At 53.9% G+C, this 20,689-nt stretch overlaps 1 protein-coding gene across 3 annotated transcripts in view; it reads left to right on the top strand.

Annotated features, from left to right (window-relative positions):
- The window catches only part of SOX13 (SRY-box transcription factor 13), a 45,265-nt gene that overhangs the window by 22,467 nt on the left and 2,109 nt on the right, over positions 1–20,689 (top strand). For 2 of the 3 annotated variants that reach the window (XM_024574969.4, XM_045182328.3), the window contains exons 2-13: positions 9,334–9,532; positions 10,632–10,743; positions 10,849–10,935; positions 14,296–14,468; positions 14,904–14,972; positions 15,370–15,484; positions 17,759–17,844; positions 17,978–18,140; positions 18,544–18,653; positions 18,801–18,903; positions 19,226–19,369; positions 20,196–20,412. In XM_024574969.4, the coding sequence (XP_024430737.2) occupies positions 9,335–9,532; positions 10,632–10,743; positions 10,849–10,935; positions 14,296–14,468; positions 14,904–14,972; positions 15,370–15,484; positions 17,759–17,844; positions 17,978–18,140; positions 18,544–18,653; positions 18,801–18,903; positions 19,226–19,369; positions 20,196–20,412 (1,577 nt within the window). In that variant the 5' untranslated portion in view covers position 9,334. The remainder of the gene's footprint in view (positions 1–9,333; positions 9,533–10,631; positions 10,744–10,848; positions 10,936–14,295; positions 14,469–14,903; positions 14,973–15,369; positions 15,485–17,758; positions 17,845–17,977; positions 18,141–18,543; positions 18,654–18,800; positions 18,904–19,225; positions 19,370–20,195; positions 20,413–20,689) is intronic. The other variant, XM_024574972.4, reaches the window with a different exon arrangement.

Below are 20,689 nucleotides of genomic sequence, written 5' to 3'. Positions count from 1 at the left end.
GTTTGCCTTTGACTTCTCTCACATCACCTAGGACCGTGAACTCTAGGACCTGCCTGGGTCCCATGACCCCGTCATGTCGGCTGCAGTGGCCTAGCGGGGGTTGTGGGTTAGAGGTTGGGGACAGGCATTTCAGACTCCAGGAATGACTTTCTATGCCTCTTGGGACCTCAGACGAGGAGGAGAAGCCAACATAGTCAAGTGCTTAAACGAAGGAACTCAAGCCAGCCTCTGGGTTTGGGGTGTTCATTACCACTCACTGGCTGTGACCTCGGGGAGTTGCCTGGCCTACTTGAGCCTCCTTGTCCTCATTGGTAAAACAGAGATGATGATGGTAACTACATCGCAGGGCTGCTGAAAGCATTAAAAGAGCTAATTGCTACAGACGACTCTCAGCACATTGTGTGCTCCGTTCCTACTGTCTGCGTCACAGGCAGATTCCGACACAACTGCTGGGGCTCCAGTCACCTCTGCCGGGACGTGTCCATCTGTAAAATGGAGATAATAGTACCATCAGCCTCAAGTGATTATTGTAAAGATCAAATAAATTCATGTATGTAAAAGTGATTCAAACCGTGCTTGGTACAAAGCTCAGTAAATGTTAGCTATGACCAGAGGGGGTCTTTAGCTACCGCACACCAGAGTGACCACCAGTTGTTGGTGGCTGGCATCTGCCAACTCATCTGATTGTCCCAAGAGTCCCATCTAATTGATTAGTGCCCATCACTCACTCGTTAAATCCTTTGAGAGTACAGTTATTTTATTGTTAGCATTGTGGGCTCCAGATGTTAAGATCGCTCCCCAAATCATACCTCATTCCACCTCTTAGCCAGAGCTGGGTCTCTTCTTGGGGTGGCCCTGCGTCAGTTTGCAAAGGGTGTTGCTGCTGGAAGGTTGGGGTCCCAGGCAGACTGGGGTGCAGGCTGGGTGCTTTGGGGGTTGTGTGATGAGAATTTTAGATGAAATCAGAGAATATGATACTGCTCTCCTCCCCTTGCTTCCCTGCCCTTTTGAAAAGGAGTCAAAGCTAAGAAAAAAGATAACCCATAAATAAAGGGACCATGAAAATAAAAAGAAAGAAGAAATCTTGATTTTGCAGCAGGCTTGGCTGTCGATGGGGCAGATAATGGGAGAGGAAACGGGGCCTTTGCGGAGAAAAAGAACGGAACACTTTGTTCGCTGGAAGAAAGAACGCTGCCCGAGCCCGAGCTGCTGCACTGGGGTTTCCGATGAGCGAGCTTGTGGGGGGAGAGATGCTGGTGGTTAGGCCCACCCAGAGCCCCTGTGGTGGGAGGCGAGGCGGAGGCGGAAGCAGCAGACCTGTGTGGGATGCCCAGAGGTGAGGTCGTTGTGCCCAGTTCCGGCCCGGGCCTCTGCCACCATGACTGCACGGTTGCTGGTCACCATGCTCCTCCATCGTCTGCTCCAGCTGTGGAGCTTGCTGCTCAACCCCCTCTGGGAGAGCCCAGGCTTTCTCTGGACGTGTACCTTTTGCAGAGCCTTGGGGTGGTACACCCCAGGGAGGAGGAGATGAGGCTGAAGTGGATGTGCTGATTATTGGCACACTGACCTTCTGGTACAGGCTGTGCTCCTGTCCACAATACCAGGTGGCATTCTTGGAGACCGGCATTCACCGACTCCTCTTTCTGTCTTGTACCACTCACCGGCCTTGGTTGCTGGCCCATTTCCCCTGCCCCTGCAGTGAGTGGCTGAGGCGGAAGGAGAGGAACTAGGGGAGGAATCAGATATCTTTGTGAGCCCCCAGGTACCCCAGGATGCAGCGTGGAGGTGTGCCTACTTGAGAGGAGGATGTGGGCTCACGGATATGTGGAGACCGATACTTGAAATGCCTTTAAGAAAGGTCTTCAAAACATAACACTGGCTGGGGGCTGAGTGCTGTGGCTGGCAGAGGTTCCTTGGAAGCACATTCATTCATTCATTCAGCCATAAGCGATGCTAAGTGCCAGTCTGCTCTGTGCCAGGCACTGTGCTAAGCCTTTTCTGTACTGTACGGATTCTAAGAATCAGTGGTATGAAGAGGTTAAGTCTCAAGGATTCATTGGACTTCTACTTAGAGCAGTGTGGAATTGGGGGACTTCTCACTTCTCCAGCCTTCACCCTCCGGTCTTGATTATGATGAGAATGTCCATTGAGGTATTCCACACTGCTGTGTGCCAGGCTCTGGCCTTGGCCTGTGTGGTATAGTTTCTTCCTTACAACCACGTTATTGGGTTGTAAATAAGTTCCGTTTGTAGATACAGAAAGTGGGAGGCTTAGAGAGTGAGTTGGGCTGCTAGTGAGAGGGTGCTGGGGTTGGAGCCAACTACGCATGTCTCCAGGGCCTCTGTGTCACCGTGGGACTTTATCCAGCCTGGTTCCCATGTGTCCTCTCTGTAGTCATCCCTCTGGTCTCCACAGGGGGAACCACAGGGGATAACAGGGCCTTTTCACCCGTGGGCTCTGGAGGAGGGGCGGGAGCTGAGGGGGCTCGAGTTCCACAGGTTTTGTCCACAGGGCTTTTGTGTCATCAGCCGGCACGTTGGCTTGGCCAGGTAAACAGTGGCACTAAGTACATGGGGTCCCTTGGCAAATTCTGGTCCTGTCAGCCTATCTGCTCCACGTGGGGCCTGGGCCCCTGACTCAGCGTGGGCGCCTGCTGGGGAGACTGCCGGATAACTGGGAAGAGTGACAGAGCGTTCGGACAGCCTACAGGGGTTGAGAGGTAGTGCTAGAGAGAGGGAGACCTACAGGGTGCAGATGGAGAAGGGAGAGGGTGACATGCCCACGCAGGGGCGGGGGCGCCTTCCCCAAAGTGTGGTGGGGAGGGCTCAGGGAGCAGACTTTTGGTTTTGCTTTTGGAAAACATTACATTTAACCCTCCTAATACTTTTTCAAGATAGCTACTATTTGTTTTGTTTTAGAGTTGGAGAAATGGACACTTCCCTTTGTTCAAACGGGCAGGCTCTGACGGAGCCAGAATGGCTCCCAGTGATGCCGGAGGGTCGCGCCCTCCTGCCTGCCTCCTGGAGAGCCCACAACATGCCGGCCTGCTCCCAGGGAGCTCTGGGTGGGAGGAAGAGACGTCCTTTGCAGTTTTAGGTTTCTATCTCTCTCTCTTTCTTCCCCAAACATATATTCTGTACTAGATTCTTTAATCACAAAGTAGGTATGGGAATCTCCATTTATACATGAAGAAACCAAGGTGAGTCTTTCCTGTAAGTTCCCACAGTGGCCTTTGTATTTTTGGACTGATTCTTCCTTGGCCATGACTTAAGTAAAACAACTAGAATCCTGTAAACTGGTGAAGACAGTGGTGGATCTCTCTTTGCTGGACTGGATCCTGTTTTCTGGGGTACAGGCAGAATGAGGCCGGGGCATCAGTGAGGCCTGGGTTCAGCCGCCACCTCTGCTGCTCTGGGGTGGGGTGGGGAGATGAGTGGCAAGCCCTTCACTTGGCAGTGAGCCTGAGCGCTCTGCCATAGCATGTTTTTGGCGGGGGTGGGGGGAGCCTGCTTTCCTTTGGTCAGTGTTCAAGGCTATCCCAAAAGGGAGGCCTTCAACAAGGCCAGTCAGCCCCAGCTACACCATTTCTGCTGTGTGCCAGCCCCAAGCTGGGCACTATTATTTGTGCAGAAGACCAGACACACTCCACTGCCCAGGATGTAGGCTTGCTTGCACCTGGCCACAGGGAGACAAGGACGGGACCTGGAGCTGCCTCCTAGCACTGTGGGTGGGCTGCTGATGGGACGTGGGAGGGGCTGGAGATAGCATCAGGTACTGAAGGCAGAAGGGCCCCCCCCCCCAGAAGGAACTCCTGGAGACCCTGTTTACCTCTTCTCAATTTGACCCGGGCTGGTAGGGTAGGCAGTCATTCCCCTGGGAACCTCAATAGCACTTCCAAGTCTGTTGGAAGTCCCCTCTGTCCCTTCTCTCTCTCTCTGGGCTGGGAGAAGACTCAGGTGCCTCAGAGGCCCTACCAGATGGGGCTGTGGATGGGAACGTCACAGCTCCCTCCGGTCCTACCTCCCTCGACTGACCCTGGCAGCCTGTGAAGAAGCCCTTTCTGAAACTGGACTTCTGTGCTGGGAGGTGGGTGGGAGGGTCGGGGGAACAACAGGCGAAAGGACAGGAGCTTGGGAATTCGAGGAACCTCCATTGGCTGGTGTTGGCCGCTCTACTGCCCTAGCCAGCCCAGAACAGCCGACGGACTGGGAGTGTTGGCTGTGGCCCCTCCTGAGCCGGGCTAGACCAGATGGGCACACGCCCTGGGCACACACAGGCTGGGGAAGGTAAGGGGGCCTCTCAGGAAAGCGTTGTCCCAAGTCTACAGCCAGCCCAGCCCCCAGCTCAGAGTAAACATCAGAGATAGGATCGGGCGTAGCCAGGAAGGGTGGCAGGGTGCGGCCTGGGAGAAGAATGGCAGGATGTGGCACCGGGGCACCGTTCTGGGCACCCACGCCTTGGGCTATTGTTTAGGGCTGCCTGAGGCTCTCAACTCTCTGGGGCTTTGAAAGGAAGTGCCATTCCCCTGGGACTCAGGCCCTGCCCCACCCCTGCGGTGTGGCCCCCTCCCTGGCAATGCCCTTGCCACCACCCACTCAGGGCCAGCTTGGGACTGGGAGCCTGCAGCAGAGGGCCTTGGAGTGTGCCCGGTGGGGAGGCACGGTCGTTGGCTCCCCCGGAGGGCCTGCCTGTCTGTCCAGGCTGTCTTCCTGTAGCCTGGGTCTGAGTCACACGTCAGGCTCCGATGACTGGAATCTATCTCTTGTCCTTATCTGCATCTAGATAGTGGGGGTGGGGGTGGGGTGGCTTCGTTGTGGAGGGAGGAAGGGCTGAGTGAAAACTCCTTTGATTCCAGTCCAACTGGGCTGCTCGTTGGCTGATTGGGAGAGGAAGTGGCTGGTGATTTGCTTTGGGTAGAAAAGGGGGCACTGTGGGTGGGTGGGCCACGAGCGGGGTGGCTGTGGGGGGGGAGGAGATGCGAGAGCACCTGCCGTGCCTCGGGCCACCGGCCCTCCATGGAGGAAGGCGCCTCCGTGCCTAGTCCTAGGACTGGATTGGGGGCCCCAGGGCCTCTCCAGCACCAGCTCAGAGACACCAAGGGGGAGGATGGCTGGAGCCCTCTCGCCTTAAGGGCTTTCACCTGGGACAGGTGCTCGGGTGAGATGATGCTCGGGTGAGATAAGGCTGAGGAGAAGGAAAGCAGCAGAGGGCATGTGGGGGTGGGTTCCCAAGAAGGGAAGGAAGGATAGAGCAAGGATGCTCTTCACGTCCAGTTGGTTAGGGGCCTCTGACTCTGTAGTTCTGAAGCCGTACTTCCCTAAAATGCCATGTGGACTCACCTCTCTGGGCCTCACTAGAGTGTCTTGTGGTCTTGTGGCCTCTGACCAGGACCTGGGAAGGGCTGCTGAGCCTAAAACCTCCTGTGAAACCATGTGGATAGTCGAAGCGTGGAGCATGCTTGGTGAGGAAGTGGTAAAGGAATTTGAGGGTTATTTTTAGTCTCTGGAGAAAAAGTAACTCCAGGGAGGGTTCCAACAGAGTTTTTAAATCCGAAAGGTATGGAAAATGTGTTTACCTATCCCAAGGTAAAAACAAAAGGAAATGGACTTGCTTTGCCGCTGGAGGATTTAGGTCACTCATAGGAAGATCTTAGAGGCAAGGAAAAGGCAACCGAGGATAAAAGTGTGGGGGGTGGGAGCAGCACCTGCCCAGTCCTGGGGATAACGGTAGCTGTCACTTCCGGTGCACCCAGGTCCGCTGTGTGTCATGCCGCTGAGCTGTTACACTTCTTGATCGTTGTGTGAGTATTTATTGAGCATCCACTCTGCTCCAGGCACTGTGCTAGATCCGGGGGCCACCAATGATGGGCAAAACCAGGTATTTTCCACAGTGCCCTGAGGGGGGTTGGGTGGGATCTCAGGCTGCTGGGTGAGTCCAAAATAAGCATGTGAAGGCATCATTACCAACTACAAACACTTTGAAAGCCAACTCAGGGTGCCGTGAGAATGTACAAACCAGCGTATCTTACAGGGTCTGGAGTGTCAGGGGAAGGCTCATGTCTTCATTCTGGGTTTTTAAATTTTCATTTTAGTGAGCAGGAAACGGGGGTTCAGAAAAGTTGAGACGCTTGCTCAGAGTTGCACAGCAGGCAATTGGGCAGAATTGGGTTTCAAATGTACGCAGGTCTAGCTGACCCTGGAGGCTTTACTCTCAGCCACCTGACCCTAGGAGCGTCCTGGGCTACGCGACAACTGGAGGGAGCTTACCCCGTATTATTTCATCTTCATGCACACCCGTGCAGTATGGGTTATTTTACCCAGTGTATGGTTGAGGAGACCGAGGTTCAGAGTGGTTAATTAACTTGCCCAAGGTCACACAACCCAGGTTGTTGAACCCACAGCCTGTGAGTTCCGCTGTATTCCACTGACTTCTCCCCACCCCCTGCCCCTGTACCCTGTCTTTACAGACAACGGCTGCAGAGGTGAGGCCACCTGTGCACAGGGACACTCGGCTGCAGTGGCAGAGCAACTCCGCACCCTCCTCTTCATTGTTCTTTATTATCAAGCGTGATGTGTGCTCTGCACTCAGAAAAGGCTGGGATAGTTGGGGTCCTGAGGCTGGCACCCAGACTTCTCTGAGAGACTTCCATCTCTGTGGGCCTCAGACTCAGCAAGGGCAGGAAGAAGGCTCTTCTTGAGCAGGCCTGTGCAGGGGTGGGGGCGGGGGTGGCGGGGAGGCGGGAAGAGATGCCCAAGGACCCTCTTCGCAAAAGGTGAGACCAGGAGGAGCCCATCGGGCCTGCACTGTTGCTCCTCCATCAGCACGTGGGGGCCGAGAGGGCCAGCCGAGAGCCAGTGCCCGTGCCGGACGCTGATCCAAGACTGTGGGAGTAAAAGGCCCTTGACTGGGCAGCAGGCTGGCAGGATTATTCGGTGGGCACCCCGCCCTGGTGAACAGACTGACACCTCCCAACCAGCTTGGCTGGTCACCAGAAGCCATTTTCTTTGTTACCAGGCGCTGGGCCAGAGGCCAGGACGAGCCTTTGGGAGCTCCAGGAGACTAGCTCCCCAATACAAGGGTGATGCACAGTGCCCCACCGGGGGACGTGGGGGCTGAGGTGTGGGCAGAAGGGTCTGTAGAGAAAGGAAGGACATGTCTAGTGCAGCCCTGGCCCGCAGAAGCGAGCACGAGCCACACACGGCATTGAGTTTCTAGTAGCTGCCCTGAGAAGGGTAAAAAGGAACAAGTGAACGAATTTAGCCCAACCTTTATAAAATATTATAAATTCAACATGCAGCCAATAGCCAATTATTTACAAGCTATTTTACATTCTATTCCTTGAAAACCTAGTGTATTTCACACTGAGCCCATTTCCATTGGGTCTGGCCCATTACAGGTTCTCAGTAGCCACGTGCGGCCGAGTGGCTGTACTGGGCATTGCTGTCCAGCAGTTAATTAGGACAGAGCATCACCACCTCTGCCTGCACCTTCCGTAGGGGGATGGCCGGAAGGTCAGCGTCTGGCACTGGGGAGACAGCAGCTCGGTTCTACCGAGGTCCGGAGGCCTTAGACCTGCTGGTCTGACCCAGCGCGCTGCCGCTGCGGCGTCCTGGGCTGCTGTGGGAAGAGAGGCTTTGAGGTGGGGGCTGGAAGGTCGTGAAGTTGGTCCAGAATGGAAGAGAAATGCCCTTAGGACCCGAATCCGGAGCAAGGGAGGGACCCGGTGGCCTGCCCGAGCCGAGGCCAGCGGAATGGTGGGCGTGGGCCGAGGTGGCGCGGAGCCGGGTGGGATCAGAAGCCCACAGGCCTGCATTGTTCGCCTGTCACACTTCCTTTGGCTTTATTGCCTTTGTCCAACACCCTATTGTCTGGTTTCCTTTTGTCCCCCTTTCAGCGCCGCTGCCTTTTATTTCCCAGCCAGCCTGGTTGTTTTCATTTCTTTTGTCTGAAGTTCCTGAGAGGAAGGTTTTATTTTCAGCGGTTTGATTAATTCACAGCTTGAGCCGAGGTTTGTTTGTTATGTAATTGCTGCCCTCAGCTTCAGGATAATACCCCTCCTCAACTCCCCCTTCCCCCACCCGGCCCGCCTGCCTAGGCCTGGCTTTGTGCCCCTCCCTGCGCCCGGATGGGCTGAGCCACCCACTTCCTGGATGCTCTCCAGGTCCCAGGGTGGCGGGAGGGCACCTGGAGGTGGACCCCAAAGCCCTGGCCCAACTTTCCCAGGGCAGCTTTGCCCCTCCTCATCCTGCAGTGGCCTGTCCGGGGTTCCATACCAGCCCCCAGGCAGCCCTGCCCTTTGAAAGTTGCCGGAGAGTCTGGGCCCATCTGTAGGATGGCAAGAAATTGAGCACATCATATTCAGGTGGAATGCATTTTTCTCGTATTTAGTGTGTTGTATGTGGCATATTGTGAAATTCATTATACATTACAAGAAACATAGTTGCGCAAAGTTGATGAGACTTACAAATGTAGTGCGCCTGCAATTTAACTTAAGGGCTGTCTTACTACATCTGATTTTTTGCCTTATACGTCCCTCCTAAAAAAATGAATGCCCATATAAAAAAATCTGTTAAAAAATTTTATTTAACAATGCTTCTCAAACCAATATGGATCAGAATCACCTGTTACAACACGTTCCTGGCCCCACCTACGGAGGTTCTGGTTTGTGAGGGACCCATGACTTTGCCTGTCACGGCTCCAGCACTGCTAAGGATGTCTACACAAGCATCCACAGACACACAGACGTGTGTGACCGTGGCTTTACTGGGCTGAGAAATAGCCACTTAACAATCTCTGGCTTCCTTGGGTGGACCCAGCAGCCCACTAGTGCCAACATTGCAACAGGCAGAGAGCACCAAGTTTGGCCCCAATCTTTTCTTAAAGCTTCCTACCTAAAAAAAGGGTGAGGGGAAGAAGAATCTTTTCTAATTTTCTTTTTAAATTTTCCAATTCACAAATTTAATCTTAGTTTCTGGGTTTTTTGTTTGTTTTGGTTTTTAAGATTTTATTTATTTATTATTAGAGAGAGGGGAAGGAGGGAGAAAGAGAGGGAGAAATATCAATGTGTGGTTGCCTCTCGCATGCCCCCTACTGGGGACGTGGCCCACAACCCAGGCATTTCCCCTGAATGGGAATCGAACCGGCAACCCCCTGGTTCATAGGCTGGCAGTCAATCCACTGAGCCACACCAGCCGGGGCTCTAATTTTCCACTGTATATCCCCAGTGGGAGCTCCCACCTTGTGAGTGTGCCTTTTCGGGGCTGGGGACAGAGGGCAGAGTTGCTGCCCTGCATCCCAGGACTCACCTCACTCACTCTGCCCCTCCTCCTGCAGGATGTCCATGAGGAGCCCCGGCTCAGCCCAGCTGGCCCTGGATGGCGGTGGCACCATGGTGAACTGTGCTGTCAAGTCAGAGGGGAAGAAGGAGCCCTGCCACGAGGCCCCCCAGGGCTCAGCTGCCACAGCTGAACCCCAGCCCGGAGACCCAGCCCGAACCACCCAGGATGGTGCTGACCCCCAAGCTCTAGCCCAGGTGCCCAATACTTTCCCAGGGGCTCCTGGGTCAGTGTTCCCAGCTTGCCAGTGTCCCCACCACATCCATGCACCACCCCTGGCCTCTTCTCTAAGCCAGGCAGGCACCCACCCCTAGCTGGGCAGAGGGGCAGGCAGGAATGGTCATCTCTGGGGCAAGACTTAGGTGAGTAGGGAGGGGCTGCCAAGTTCATTCGGGCCACCTGTCCAAGTGGACATGGACTCACTCCTACACTCAACTGACATTAACACTCACCTGTGTGACCAATCCTTATCCCAAGGACTGGTTGGAAAGACAGGACATACACGCTTACAGTTTGGCTTAGAGATAATCTAACAGCTTTTTCGCCTGAGTTCAGAAAGTCGGTCTGATGACCGAAGCCGAGGTGAATTGCTGTTTAGGACTATACGGTCCCTCTTCCTTAAAACGAAGAAGCTGAAAAATACATGAGCAGTAAGGATTCTTGCAGCTCTTAAAAATTCTATCATTCCATGTAAGACATGTAAAAAGGGAACATATAATTAAAAGCCAAATGAGGAGAAAAGAGAAGAGGTTCGGGGTCCTGAGCAGGGGTCCAGCCTGGAGGAGTGTCTGGGAGGGAGTTAGAGGTTGGGTGGTTATCAAGGAAGACTTCCTGGAGGAGTAGGGCTTCAAGCTGGACTTAAAGAATGGAGAGGAATCGGTGAGAAGAGCAGAGGGGTCAATGTCTGAAGAAGAGGAGGCCCTTGGAGTAAGTGGCCCAGCTGGGATGGTAGGTATATGCAAGGGTCTCATAATTAACGGCTGGCTTTGGGCCCCTGACTCTGCAGTGGCAAACCTCATCGACATGCATTAACTCCCTGTGACAGGGATGGTGAGAGTCCATTTTCAGCGGAGGTGAGTCAGGTGCAGGGAAGTTCAGGGACTCATGTGGGATCAAGCACCTTGAGAGTCACTACGCCAGGTCTCTTGTCTTTCGACCTTTTTTTCTTTTTAGTATATCGGGCAAAGTCAGAGCAAAGGAAGGTGAGGAGGGAGGGCCCTACAGTATAAATCTCAGCCCCTTCTGCAGCCTGCATCCTCCCCCAGAAGTGACAGTGACATTCAGTGTGCCCTATAGAATTGCAGCTCACCGGAGAGCAATGGGTCCCCGGAGCCCAAAAGACCAGGAGGCTCTGAGGCTGCTTCTGGAAGCCAAGAGAAGCTGGATTTCAGCCGAAATTTAAAAGAAGGTAAGATGTCTGTCCTAGTGAGAGGCAGGGGTCTGGGGTGGGGGGCGCGGGGCTGGGGGAGAGGTATGTTAGGACATTGGGTCCTTATCCTTTGGTGTCTTCTAGTCGTGCCGGCCATTGAGAAGTTGCTGTCCAGTGACTGGAAGGAGAGATTTCTGGGAAGGAGCTCAGTGGAAACAAAAGATGTCAAAGGTGAAGGCCATGGGGGTGGGCAGGGGAGGGATGTCTGAACCCCTGTGCCTTCTCCCAGCCTGGCCATGCAGTCTGGGCCGGCAGGGCAATTCCTGGGGCTCTTGGTAACATCTGTGCCACACTGACCCCTGCCTGGCCGTGGGGTCAGCACACCCCTCAGCCGGGGACCAAGCATTAGGTCTGGCTCCTTCCCACATAGGGGAGGCCCGGTGGGACTCAGATCCCATGGATATGGGTGTGGGCTCTTTACTGGGGACCCTTGTGACCTTGGGCATATCATTGCCACTTCCCAGAAGTAACTATAAAACGACCAGAATATTCCCTTAAATTTTTTAAAATAAATTCTTAGGCCAGCAGGATCTCGCTAATAAGTAAATTAAAGGGCTTCTTAGTGGGTTGATTAAAGGGGTCATTTTCCAGTGTGATTGATCCCACTCACAGAGGGCACTTTATTCATTTGCCGGAGAAAGGAACCAGGTTTAATACATGCAGGATGTGTGGGAAGCCCAGAGTTCAGAGACAGAAAGGGAACATGGGTACGCAAGACACTGAGCTAGGGACGAGGCAGTGCACCTTGGGGGCTGCAGAGTGTCATTGCAGAATGCTTAGAAGAGCAGATGTTTAATGAGTAAAATTTTGCCCAGTATAGGCGGGTCAAAAGGGATTACTTCTGATAGTCTCTTATTATGGGCAAAGCCCCTAATTCAAGTTCTTCTAGGTAGTTAAAGAGGGAGAAAAGTTTCTTTTGAGCCTGAAGTCAGAATTGCCTTTAGCTCAGAATAATCTGCATACCACTGAGGTACATCTTGGGGTGGCTTGTTCTGAACCTCTACAGTTCCCTCCTCAGAAAGTTCCCTGCAGCTTTCACAGTCCGGAAGGTGGGCTGATAGACCTCCGTGCTGTGTATCATCAAACCAGTCTGATCTTGAGAAGAGTTCAGTTAAATTTGTATCTCATTTCAGGAGGCAGAGGTGCCAGTGGGCTCCCAACGTTAAGCCCATGGTGCAGACAATCAAGTATTTAATAAGAGGCATCTGTGGAAACAAAACAAAGGTTAATGATTGAAGCAGACTATATATGATCTCGGTTTCTGAGTGCTGAAGGCAGGCGGTCGCAGTCCCATAGGTTCTCCCGGTCTGCAGTGTGAGTGTCGTTGGTGACGTCTCTGCAGCAGGCACCACGCCTGTCCACAGACAGCTGTTGTGATTTCTGTGAAGCCTACACCAGGTGGTCCCACTTTGGCCTCTGTGGCCTTGGGAAAAGAGCGATTCCAGTTCTCCGTGGTTCCAAGTCAGAGGGTGGAAACGTGAAAATATCAGTTTGGGGAGTTACAGCCAAATATTTAAGGAAACTGGAAAAACTCAGGATCCAGTCCAGTTTATAGGTAGAAAACTTTAAAACCTCAAAAGACAAATAAACAGCACTAAAATCTAATATTACAGTTTCTACTGAAACAGATTTTCTCTCTACAATCACCCCCATTTTTACCAAAGATAACCAAATTAAGACGAGCAAAATAAGTCTAGTTTCAATAAACTTGGCCTGATTATTTGTGTAAGTCCAGCAAGAATAGTAATTAACCTCATAGGCTCTTTTAAGTCTGCTTTGCTGGAATTTAAAAATTTTTTTTAAAGATTCCATTTATTTTTAGAGAGAGGGGAAGAGAGGGAGAGAAACATCGACGTGTGAGTTACATCAATTGGTTGCCTCTTGTGTGCCCCCCAACTGGGGGACCCGGCCTACAACCCAAGCATGTGCCTTGCCCGGGAATCGAACTGGCAACCTTTCGGTTTGCAGGCCAGCACTCCATGCACTGAGCGACACCAGCCAGGGTGCTGCTGGAATTTTTCACAAAGAATCTTCAGGTTGAATTTTATAAGGCCTCTCAAGGCCTGAGAAACTAAGGCAAGGACTTGCCATCAGACGCTGCCTGTGTAGTTAGTACCTGTAGGTTTGGGTGAGTTCCGCTCTTCCGGGGTTTCTACACTTGCCAAGAAGTGACATTTTTACTCACATGGTAATGCTGCTGGGAACCCTGTAAGCAAGGTGCCAGGCCAGTATTTCCAAAGGTTTTTATTGGCTTCCATACGTTATGTCAATCTTAAGTTCTTAAAGCTGCCTGTTCACATCTGAGCCTATGCATCTCACGCAAATACGACATTTCCATGAAAGCCTGATAATAAAACCAGTTTCCAGATGTGTACTGTTGTAAAGGGAAGGGATTCTTACTGAACTTACGCGAATACCATGTAGCCCTAAAGTAATAATACTTATTAAGAGTTTCCAAGTTCTAGGGGTCAGGTAGGGAGAAATATATAAATGTTTCAGTATTGCTTACAAAGGTATAATTTACCAATTGCTAAATCATAGGTAGTTTAAGAGAAACAAATTTCCTCTTATCTGGAAAACAACAGCTTTAAAAAAATCAGTAATCTCAAACAGAAAAGTCATAAAATCAGTTCATTCATTTCTGTGTAGTTAAACTTGTTCTGCTTGAGTCTGGTTTTGCTACTAGTTCCCTTGACCTTGCCTGATAGTTGAGAGGGTAGAGTCAGTGCTGATTCCAAGTTTGCAAGGCCGTCCGTCAAGGTTCATGTGATTTGCTCAGGGAAGTGGGTGTCTCCATCACAGAGGGCACTTTAAAACAATGCAGGTGCCAAGGCTCCACCGCCATCTACTGAATGAGAACCCCAGAGGTTGGGGGGGGGCCTGGACATCTATTTTCCAAAGGCTCCCTGAGTAATTCCGAGGCAAATCATCTATGGCCTGGCATTTTCTGCATCTGATATTAGCTAAATTGGAGGGAAAGGAAGCACTAAGGTGGTTGGTTGAGAACCATGTGCCAGATCCTGGACTAAGAGTTTCACATTCATTGCTCCTTTAACCCTTACAGCAACCCCTTGAAGTGATGATTAGTGTGCTTATTTGTAGAATAAAAAACCTCAAGTGCAGAGAAGTTGGTAACTTGCCCAAGAGCTCATAGGCAGGATGGGTTGAAAGGGGGATTTGACCCCAATCTCTCTTGCTCCAAAATCTGAGCATGTCCTGCTGGGCCGCTCCTGTGGGATGGTTATGCACCCTGACCCGGTGCACCTGAGGATGTCCAAGGGGCGGGCGGGCTGGGACACCCCACCGCCAGCATTTTTAGTGGCTGGTGGGAGCATATCTAGGACAGCTAGTTGTCAAACAGCAAGATGAAGGGCCCCTCCAGGGCAAGGCTGAAATGTCAGTCACCTCTGTGGCTCAGCCCCTAATGGCCCTGCATCATAGCAGTTGATCCATAAATAGCAGATGATGGACAGCTAAATAGATGACCAAACAAAAATTCTCCTCGGTGGTGGCTGTTTCACTCTGGAGCAGGGACCCAAGAGAGCCTGGCAGAGAAGGAGCTCCAGCTTCTGGTCATGATCCATCAGCTGTCCACCTTGCGGGATCAGCTTCTGACAGCCCACTCAGAGCAGAAGAACATGGCGGCCATGCTCTTCGAGAAGCAGCAGCAGCAGATGGAGCTGGCCCGCCAGCAGCAGGAACAGGTAGGCCCAGCTTGGTGCCTGGCTGTCTTTTGGGGGCATGGTCTCTCAGGGCCTAGAGGGAGCACCTTCGGGGCAGCCCAACCAGTACAAGCTGAGGCCCGGGAGGTGGGGAGGGGGCCCTTAAGGGAGGGGCTGTGGGCCCGCCTGAAGGATTCCCACTTCTGGCTGTTCATAACCCTTATGGGGGTTAGGGGCTGGAGGGATGCTGAAGGGTCCTGCCCAAGTTCCATCCCTGGCCCCTGAGGGAAGGTTGAGCTCCCAGCAAAAGGAGGATAAATTCTGAAGGTTGGCTATTAAGCTTCTCGCCCCACTCAGTTCTCCTCCGTGTTTGCACTCTTGGAAGGCAGGGTGTGTGGTTGGGGCCCAGAAGACTCTGGGAGGTGGGGCCTAGGGGTCTAAGCCCATGCCACCTTTGCCTACTCTTCCCTCTGCCAGATTGCTAAGCAGCAGCAACAGCTAATTCAGCAGCAGCACAAAATCAACCTCCTTCAGCAGCAGATCCAGGTGATAAGGGGGGGAGGGCTGGGTGATAGGAGAGCTGGCGGCTCAGGCTCAGGGGTTGATCCCTGCCTGGAGTGGTGCTGAGGACAGGGAGGGACAGGCAGAATCACTCAGGCAAAACCCCGAGGTGGGTGTGTCTTTCCTGCTCCGTTCCCCTCCCCGTCTTCTTCCCCTGTTTCAAGGGATTGGGGCCCAGAATGCCTTCCTCCCCAGCTGGGACCTGAGGGCAGGCAGACAGGGGCCGCTGGAGGTGGTATGGGGTCAGACAGATCCTTTGGAAGACTGTCCCTGCCCCGAGCTCTGTGCCTCTCATCCCTGGGTCCACCCTCTGTCCAGGGCTGGCCACAGGTGGTAGCCGTTTGGGTGTCTGGGGACTCACACAGGGTTTCTTTGCTCTCAGCAGGTCAACATGCCTTATGTCATGATCCCGGCCTTCCCCCCAAGCCACCAACCTCTACCTGTCACCCCCGACTCCCAGCTGGCTTTGCCCATTCAGCCAATCCCTTGCAAACCAGGTGAATATGCGATGGGGGTCCTGAGGTGATTAGGGAAAGGAGGCCTGGAGCCACTCTCATCCATAGGTGTGCAGGGCAGCCCTCCCGGGCCTTGTTCTGGGGTCTGTCCAGTGGGAGAATGATCCCTCGTGTCTGGGTGTCACTGGGAGAATGAGAAATAGTGCATTGGAAACCATGAAGCGCTTTCCATATTTAGCCAGTCTGGGTCTAGCCTCCCCGGTTCTGGTACATTTACTGTGCCAGAATATTAACATTTTGAACATTAACTGAGATCTCTATGTCTCCCAAATTCGTACTTCTGTTCATGCCCCGATTGTGACAACTCTTGCCATTGGCCCTGTCACTGAAACTCAGTGGCCACAAATGAGCACCGACCACATGTCAGACGCTGGCTGTGTGGTTGTGGATGGCCAGGGGGGTGGTAAAATGTGAACTTCGAGCTCAGGAATTTACAGTCTGGGGAGGGAGAAAGAAGCCTGCCAACAACTGGGGAATGTGGGAAGGTCTGCTGAGGAGGTGGCGCTTGACTGGGTCCCAGGAGACTACACTGGTGAGGGTGGAGCTGGGAGCTGAGGGCAGAGGGCACCAAAAGGCAGTGCAGGCAGAGGCCCTGGGACCTGAGACAGTCGCTGTCGAGGAGAGTGCGCGACAGGGTAGTGGGGACCAAACATGGATGTTGGGGTTTATTTTGTGGAATGTGGGCGTGCTCGAGCCCTTGAGTAGAGGATGTGCTGTGACGTGGCTGTGGGTGATGGGGAATGGAGAGTGGGCCAATGGGAGGCAGAACTGGGTAGGGGGCTGTGGAGGTGACTCTAGCAATAGGAGGTGACAGCCTGAGTGAAGGTAGTGAGAGTGGGACGGAGGCAGAGGTAGAATTACTAGGCTGCGGTCATTGATTCTTTGAATGGTCATAGGGACAGGGCAGAAACTGTGATGGCCCCAGGAGGGGGAGTAGCTTTTAAGTCAACTCCTCTGGCCCGCCCTCCCTGTTCCACGGGAGAAAGAAGGCAGGGGAAATCTAGCAGGGTGGTGAGTTCCTACAGTTCCACCATCAAGCCTGAAGGCCATGGGCAAAGTCATTGGTTGGCCCCACTGACTCTGTTCACCTTGAGGGAAGATTCCAGTGGAAAGGGGGAGGATAGGGCAACGGCACAAAAGCGTTGCAATTCCAGGTGAACGTGGAGCAGAGGCAAAGGGGTGAGGAGAGCAGGGGCCTGGTCAGGGAGGGGCGCATACCTTCTGGACCAGGGAGGCAGGAAATAAGCTGTGGAAGACCTGGACTGGCCAGGCTGCCACTTGCTTCGTTTGATCCAGAATTCTAGTAAGTAGGGGGCCTGCAGGCTGCCAGATGCCCCTCCCTATGTCCCAGCTCACAGGCTTTGGACGGCGCTCCATTGCCTATAGCGTGGAGTCCAGACTCCAGAGCTCAGCCTTCACATGCCTCTAAGCCCACCTTGCCTGTCCTGTGCCAGTCTCCTTTCCCACATCTTGCTCTCACACCCCACCACTGCGCATGCCCTGCCTGCGGGCATAAGCTCACGTCTCAGCTCCCCACAAGAAGCCCGTGCCAGTCCCTCATCCGGAACGAAGTTGTCTCGTATGCGCTCCATCCCCTGAGCCCATATCACACGGGCTCCGTGGTTAGTGATCTGTATACATAGCTGTCTCTATCTGAACTGTCCACTCCTTGACTCTGGGCCCGGTTGAGGAAACTGAGATAGATGAGGAAGAAGAGAGCGCCATGCAGAGGGGAGAGGACAACGTGTGGGGTGTAGAGGACCTAGGTTCAAACATCAGCACTCCCACTGATTAACTTGTGGGCAACTCTAGCTCCTCTAGGTCTCCGTTTCTTTATCTGTAAAATGGAGTCATGTATTGAGCACCTATTGTATACCACACAGTGAGGATTATTGCAAGAGAATGCACAGGAGACAGGGTACACAGAAGGTAGTTGCTTTTGTACCCTGCACATAGTAGGTACAAGTATTGGTAGTGAATAGATGGCATTTCTGTTCTCATTTCACCTGGGTTTGGAACTCCAGGCTCAGTGGGTTGTGAAGGGCAGGACAGGGTGATGATGCCTGCTGGCAAGCAGGGCAGTGGTGGGGAGGGCTCAGAGGTCCTTGGCAGCACTCGGGCCAGGGTGAGCCGTGGCTGGAAGCAGGCTGGGCCAGCTCCAGGCCTCTGTCCACTTTGTGCCGCTGGGGCTCATCAAGCAGGGTATCTGCTGTTCTGTGCTCATCCAGGCCTTTTCTCATTGCCGTCTTTCCACAGTGGAGTATCCGCTGCAGCTGCTGCACAGCCCCCCTGCCCCAGCCGTGAAGAGGCCTGGGGCCATGGCCTCCCACCATCCCCTGCAGGTACTGTGCCACCCACTCCCTAGCTGGGCTGGCTGGCTGCCACTTCGTCTTTTCTGGGTATGCTTCTCCCCTCTCTTCCTCTCTGGGGGTCTAGGTTGGTGTCTCTCACCCTCTGCCTCTGGGTCTGCCCTAGGAGCCCTCCCAGCCCCTGAACCTCACAGCCAAGCCCAAGGTTCCCGAGCTGCCCAACACCTCCAGCTCCCCAAGCCTGAAGATGAGCAGCTGTGGACCCCGCCCCCCCAGCCACGGGGCTCCCACTCGGGACCTGCAGTCCAGCCCCCCCAGCCTGCCTTTGGGTAAGCTTTGTACCTGCTTCACCTTTCCCTTAGCTCTCTCTAGGGGAGTCAAGAGGGCATGATATGACCTTGGGAATGATCCTTCCCCTCAGTAGGTTAGACTTGCTCTAGTCAGCCCCTTGTAGTTTCAGCATTTGATGTCTCAGAAGGCCCCCATCTCTCCCCCACCATATCCATCTGGGCACCCTAGCCTCTGGTGATTCAGGCCGCTGGCTCGCACAGTCTCAGGGCATATTACCCTTATTTCTAGTCTGCTGGCACAACGGGCAGTGTAAATGGTGCTCCCTCGGGAATGCGCAGTGCGACGGCCCTGGGAAGGGACCGGAGGGAGCACCGGAGGGACATGGCATGAACTGGGGTGAGCCCTCAGCTCCCTTCCGTGTCCCTTCTCCTCCCCTCATAGGCTTCCTTGGTGAAGGGGACGCTGTCACCAAGGCCATCCAGGATGCTCGACAGCTGCTGCACAGCCACAGCGGGGCCTTGGAAAGCTCCCCCAACACACCCTTCCGTAAGGTATGGGCCCCACTTCCCTGTACCTGAGAGCAGGTACAGGGAACAGATGGCAGGGGTGAAAGACACAGTTTGAGGCCACCAAGGGGACGGGGATAGGGAAGGAAGTGGGGTGACACAGAGAGGCTGATGTATAGGTTGCCCCGTCAGTCCCAGGACCTCGTCAGCCTGGACACATCCCCAGTCAAGGAGCGGTTGGAGGAGAGCTGTGTGCACCCACTGGAGGAAGCCATGCTGGGCTGTGATGTGGACGGTGAGGCGCAGGGCACTGGGCTGATGGGCAGGAGGGCCCACCTCTACTTCCCACCAGGGCCAGGGTGGGCACATCATGTCTGTTTCCTGTCCCTTCTCTCCCTTTGTCTGTGGAGTCCCTGTCCGTATCTGTCCGTCTCTGGGTCCCTGGTCCCTTGGCCAGGTGTCTATTGACATCTTGCTGCTGGCCATCCCTGGGTGCTGTGGGAGCCCTCCAGCACTCCCTAGTGGTCAGTGTGGGGTGTTTCTGTCTGCTGGCCCTGGAGGACAGTCCTTATGCTAGCTACACCAGCTGCCCTGCTGACTCCACCCCTGTCCCCCAGGCTCCCGCCACTTCCCTGAGTCCCGGAACAGCAGCCACATCAAGAGACCCATGAATGCCTTCATGGTGTGGGCCAAAGACGAGCGGAGGAAGATCCTCCAAGCCTTCCCGGACATGCACAACTCCAGCATCAGCAAGATCCTCGGTAAGGGCCATTGGGTAAGGTCTGCGGGAGCTCTGGAGCTCCAGGAACCGTTGTCAGCAGGACGCGGTTGAGGAGCCAGCTGGACCTATTTGGGGCTTGCTTGATAGTGCCCACCGTGTTGCGTTCTGGTGGAATCTGACGGGGTGTGGGAGTCAGGCGGGATGTGGGGCAGCTGAGTCCCAGGGTCTTGTACCATTGTCTGGCTCTTCTGCCAGCACCTGCACCCGAACTTAAGGAGTGTGTGTGCACATGCATACCTGTGAGAGAGAGCCCCTCCCCCATCTCTGCCTGACTGACCTGTTCTACTGACTAGCAGGAAATAGGAGATACTCCTGTTCTTGGGCTGTCAGTAGAAAGGTTTTTCAATGAGGTGCCCTGATTGGAGGGTGGGATGTAGGGTGGGGCAGGTGGGGCTAGAAGAGGGCAGTTGTTTTCAAGACCGAGACTCCTCCGCTGTCTGTGCATGTCTCTCATGGGCACAGGTAGCAGATATTTTGTCCTGAGCAGGAAGCCTTTTCTATCAGTGGGCTTCGGTAGCTGCTCTTTTGTTTAAGCAAATAATGCAGAAGAAAGGCCTCCCAGAAGTTTCTGGGTGCCGTATCTTAAGCTGACAGTTGGATGCCTATGTACACGCCAACTTCATTGTATCATTTGCTCAACATCCAAGGAGCACCCACATTGGGCCAGGTTCTTGATGAGTGCTTACACATGTATCTGGGAACCAAAACCTTCTCGGCTCCTCCAGGGCCTGCAGGGGGCTGGGGAGGTTGGCAGAGCCAACCTAGCCAGGCTAGCACTGACTGCCTGCCCCGGGGGGCTGGGCCAGGCTCCCGTTGGAAGTCCATGACCAACCAGGAGAAGCAGCCCTACTACGAGGAACAGGCAAGGCTGAGCCGGCAGCACCTGGAGAAGTACCCCGACTATAAGTACAAGCCACGGCCCAAGCGCACTTGCATCGTGGAGGGCAAGCGGCTACGGGTAGGCGAGTACAAGGCCCTGATGAGGACCCGACGCCAGGATGCCCGCCAGAGCTACATGACCCCGTGAGCAGGCCCTCCCCAGGCTGCTGAGATTGTGCGTGTGTGTGCAGCTGTTGTGAGTGGCTGGGTGTTAATGTGTGGCTCACTTGTGTGTGTGACTGCAGGAGTGCTGTGCGGGTCTATTGGCTGTGTGTGAGTATAGGTGTGTGTGTGAGCATTATCTCTGTGTGGCTGGGCCTCCATGTGGAACTGCAGGGGCGACTGTGTGGTGGGTACCTAGTGTCTCAGGATACAAGTTTGTGATAGAGTGAGTGTGGGGGGCTGCTGTGTACCTGGAGAA

The sequence above is a fragment of the Desmodus rotundus genome, chromosome 12, assembly GCF_022682495.2.
Source record: "Desmodus rotundus isolate HL8 chromosome 12, HLdesRot8A.1, whole genome shotgun sequence".
Lineage (NCBI taxonomy): Eukaryota > Metazoa > Chordata > Mammalia > Chiroptera > Phyllostomidae > Desmodus > Desmodus rotundus.
This window is presented reverse-complemented; position numbering and strand designations above follow the sequence as displayed.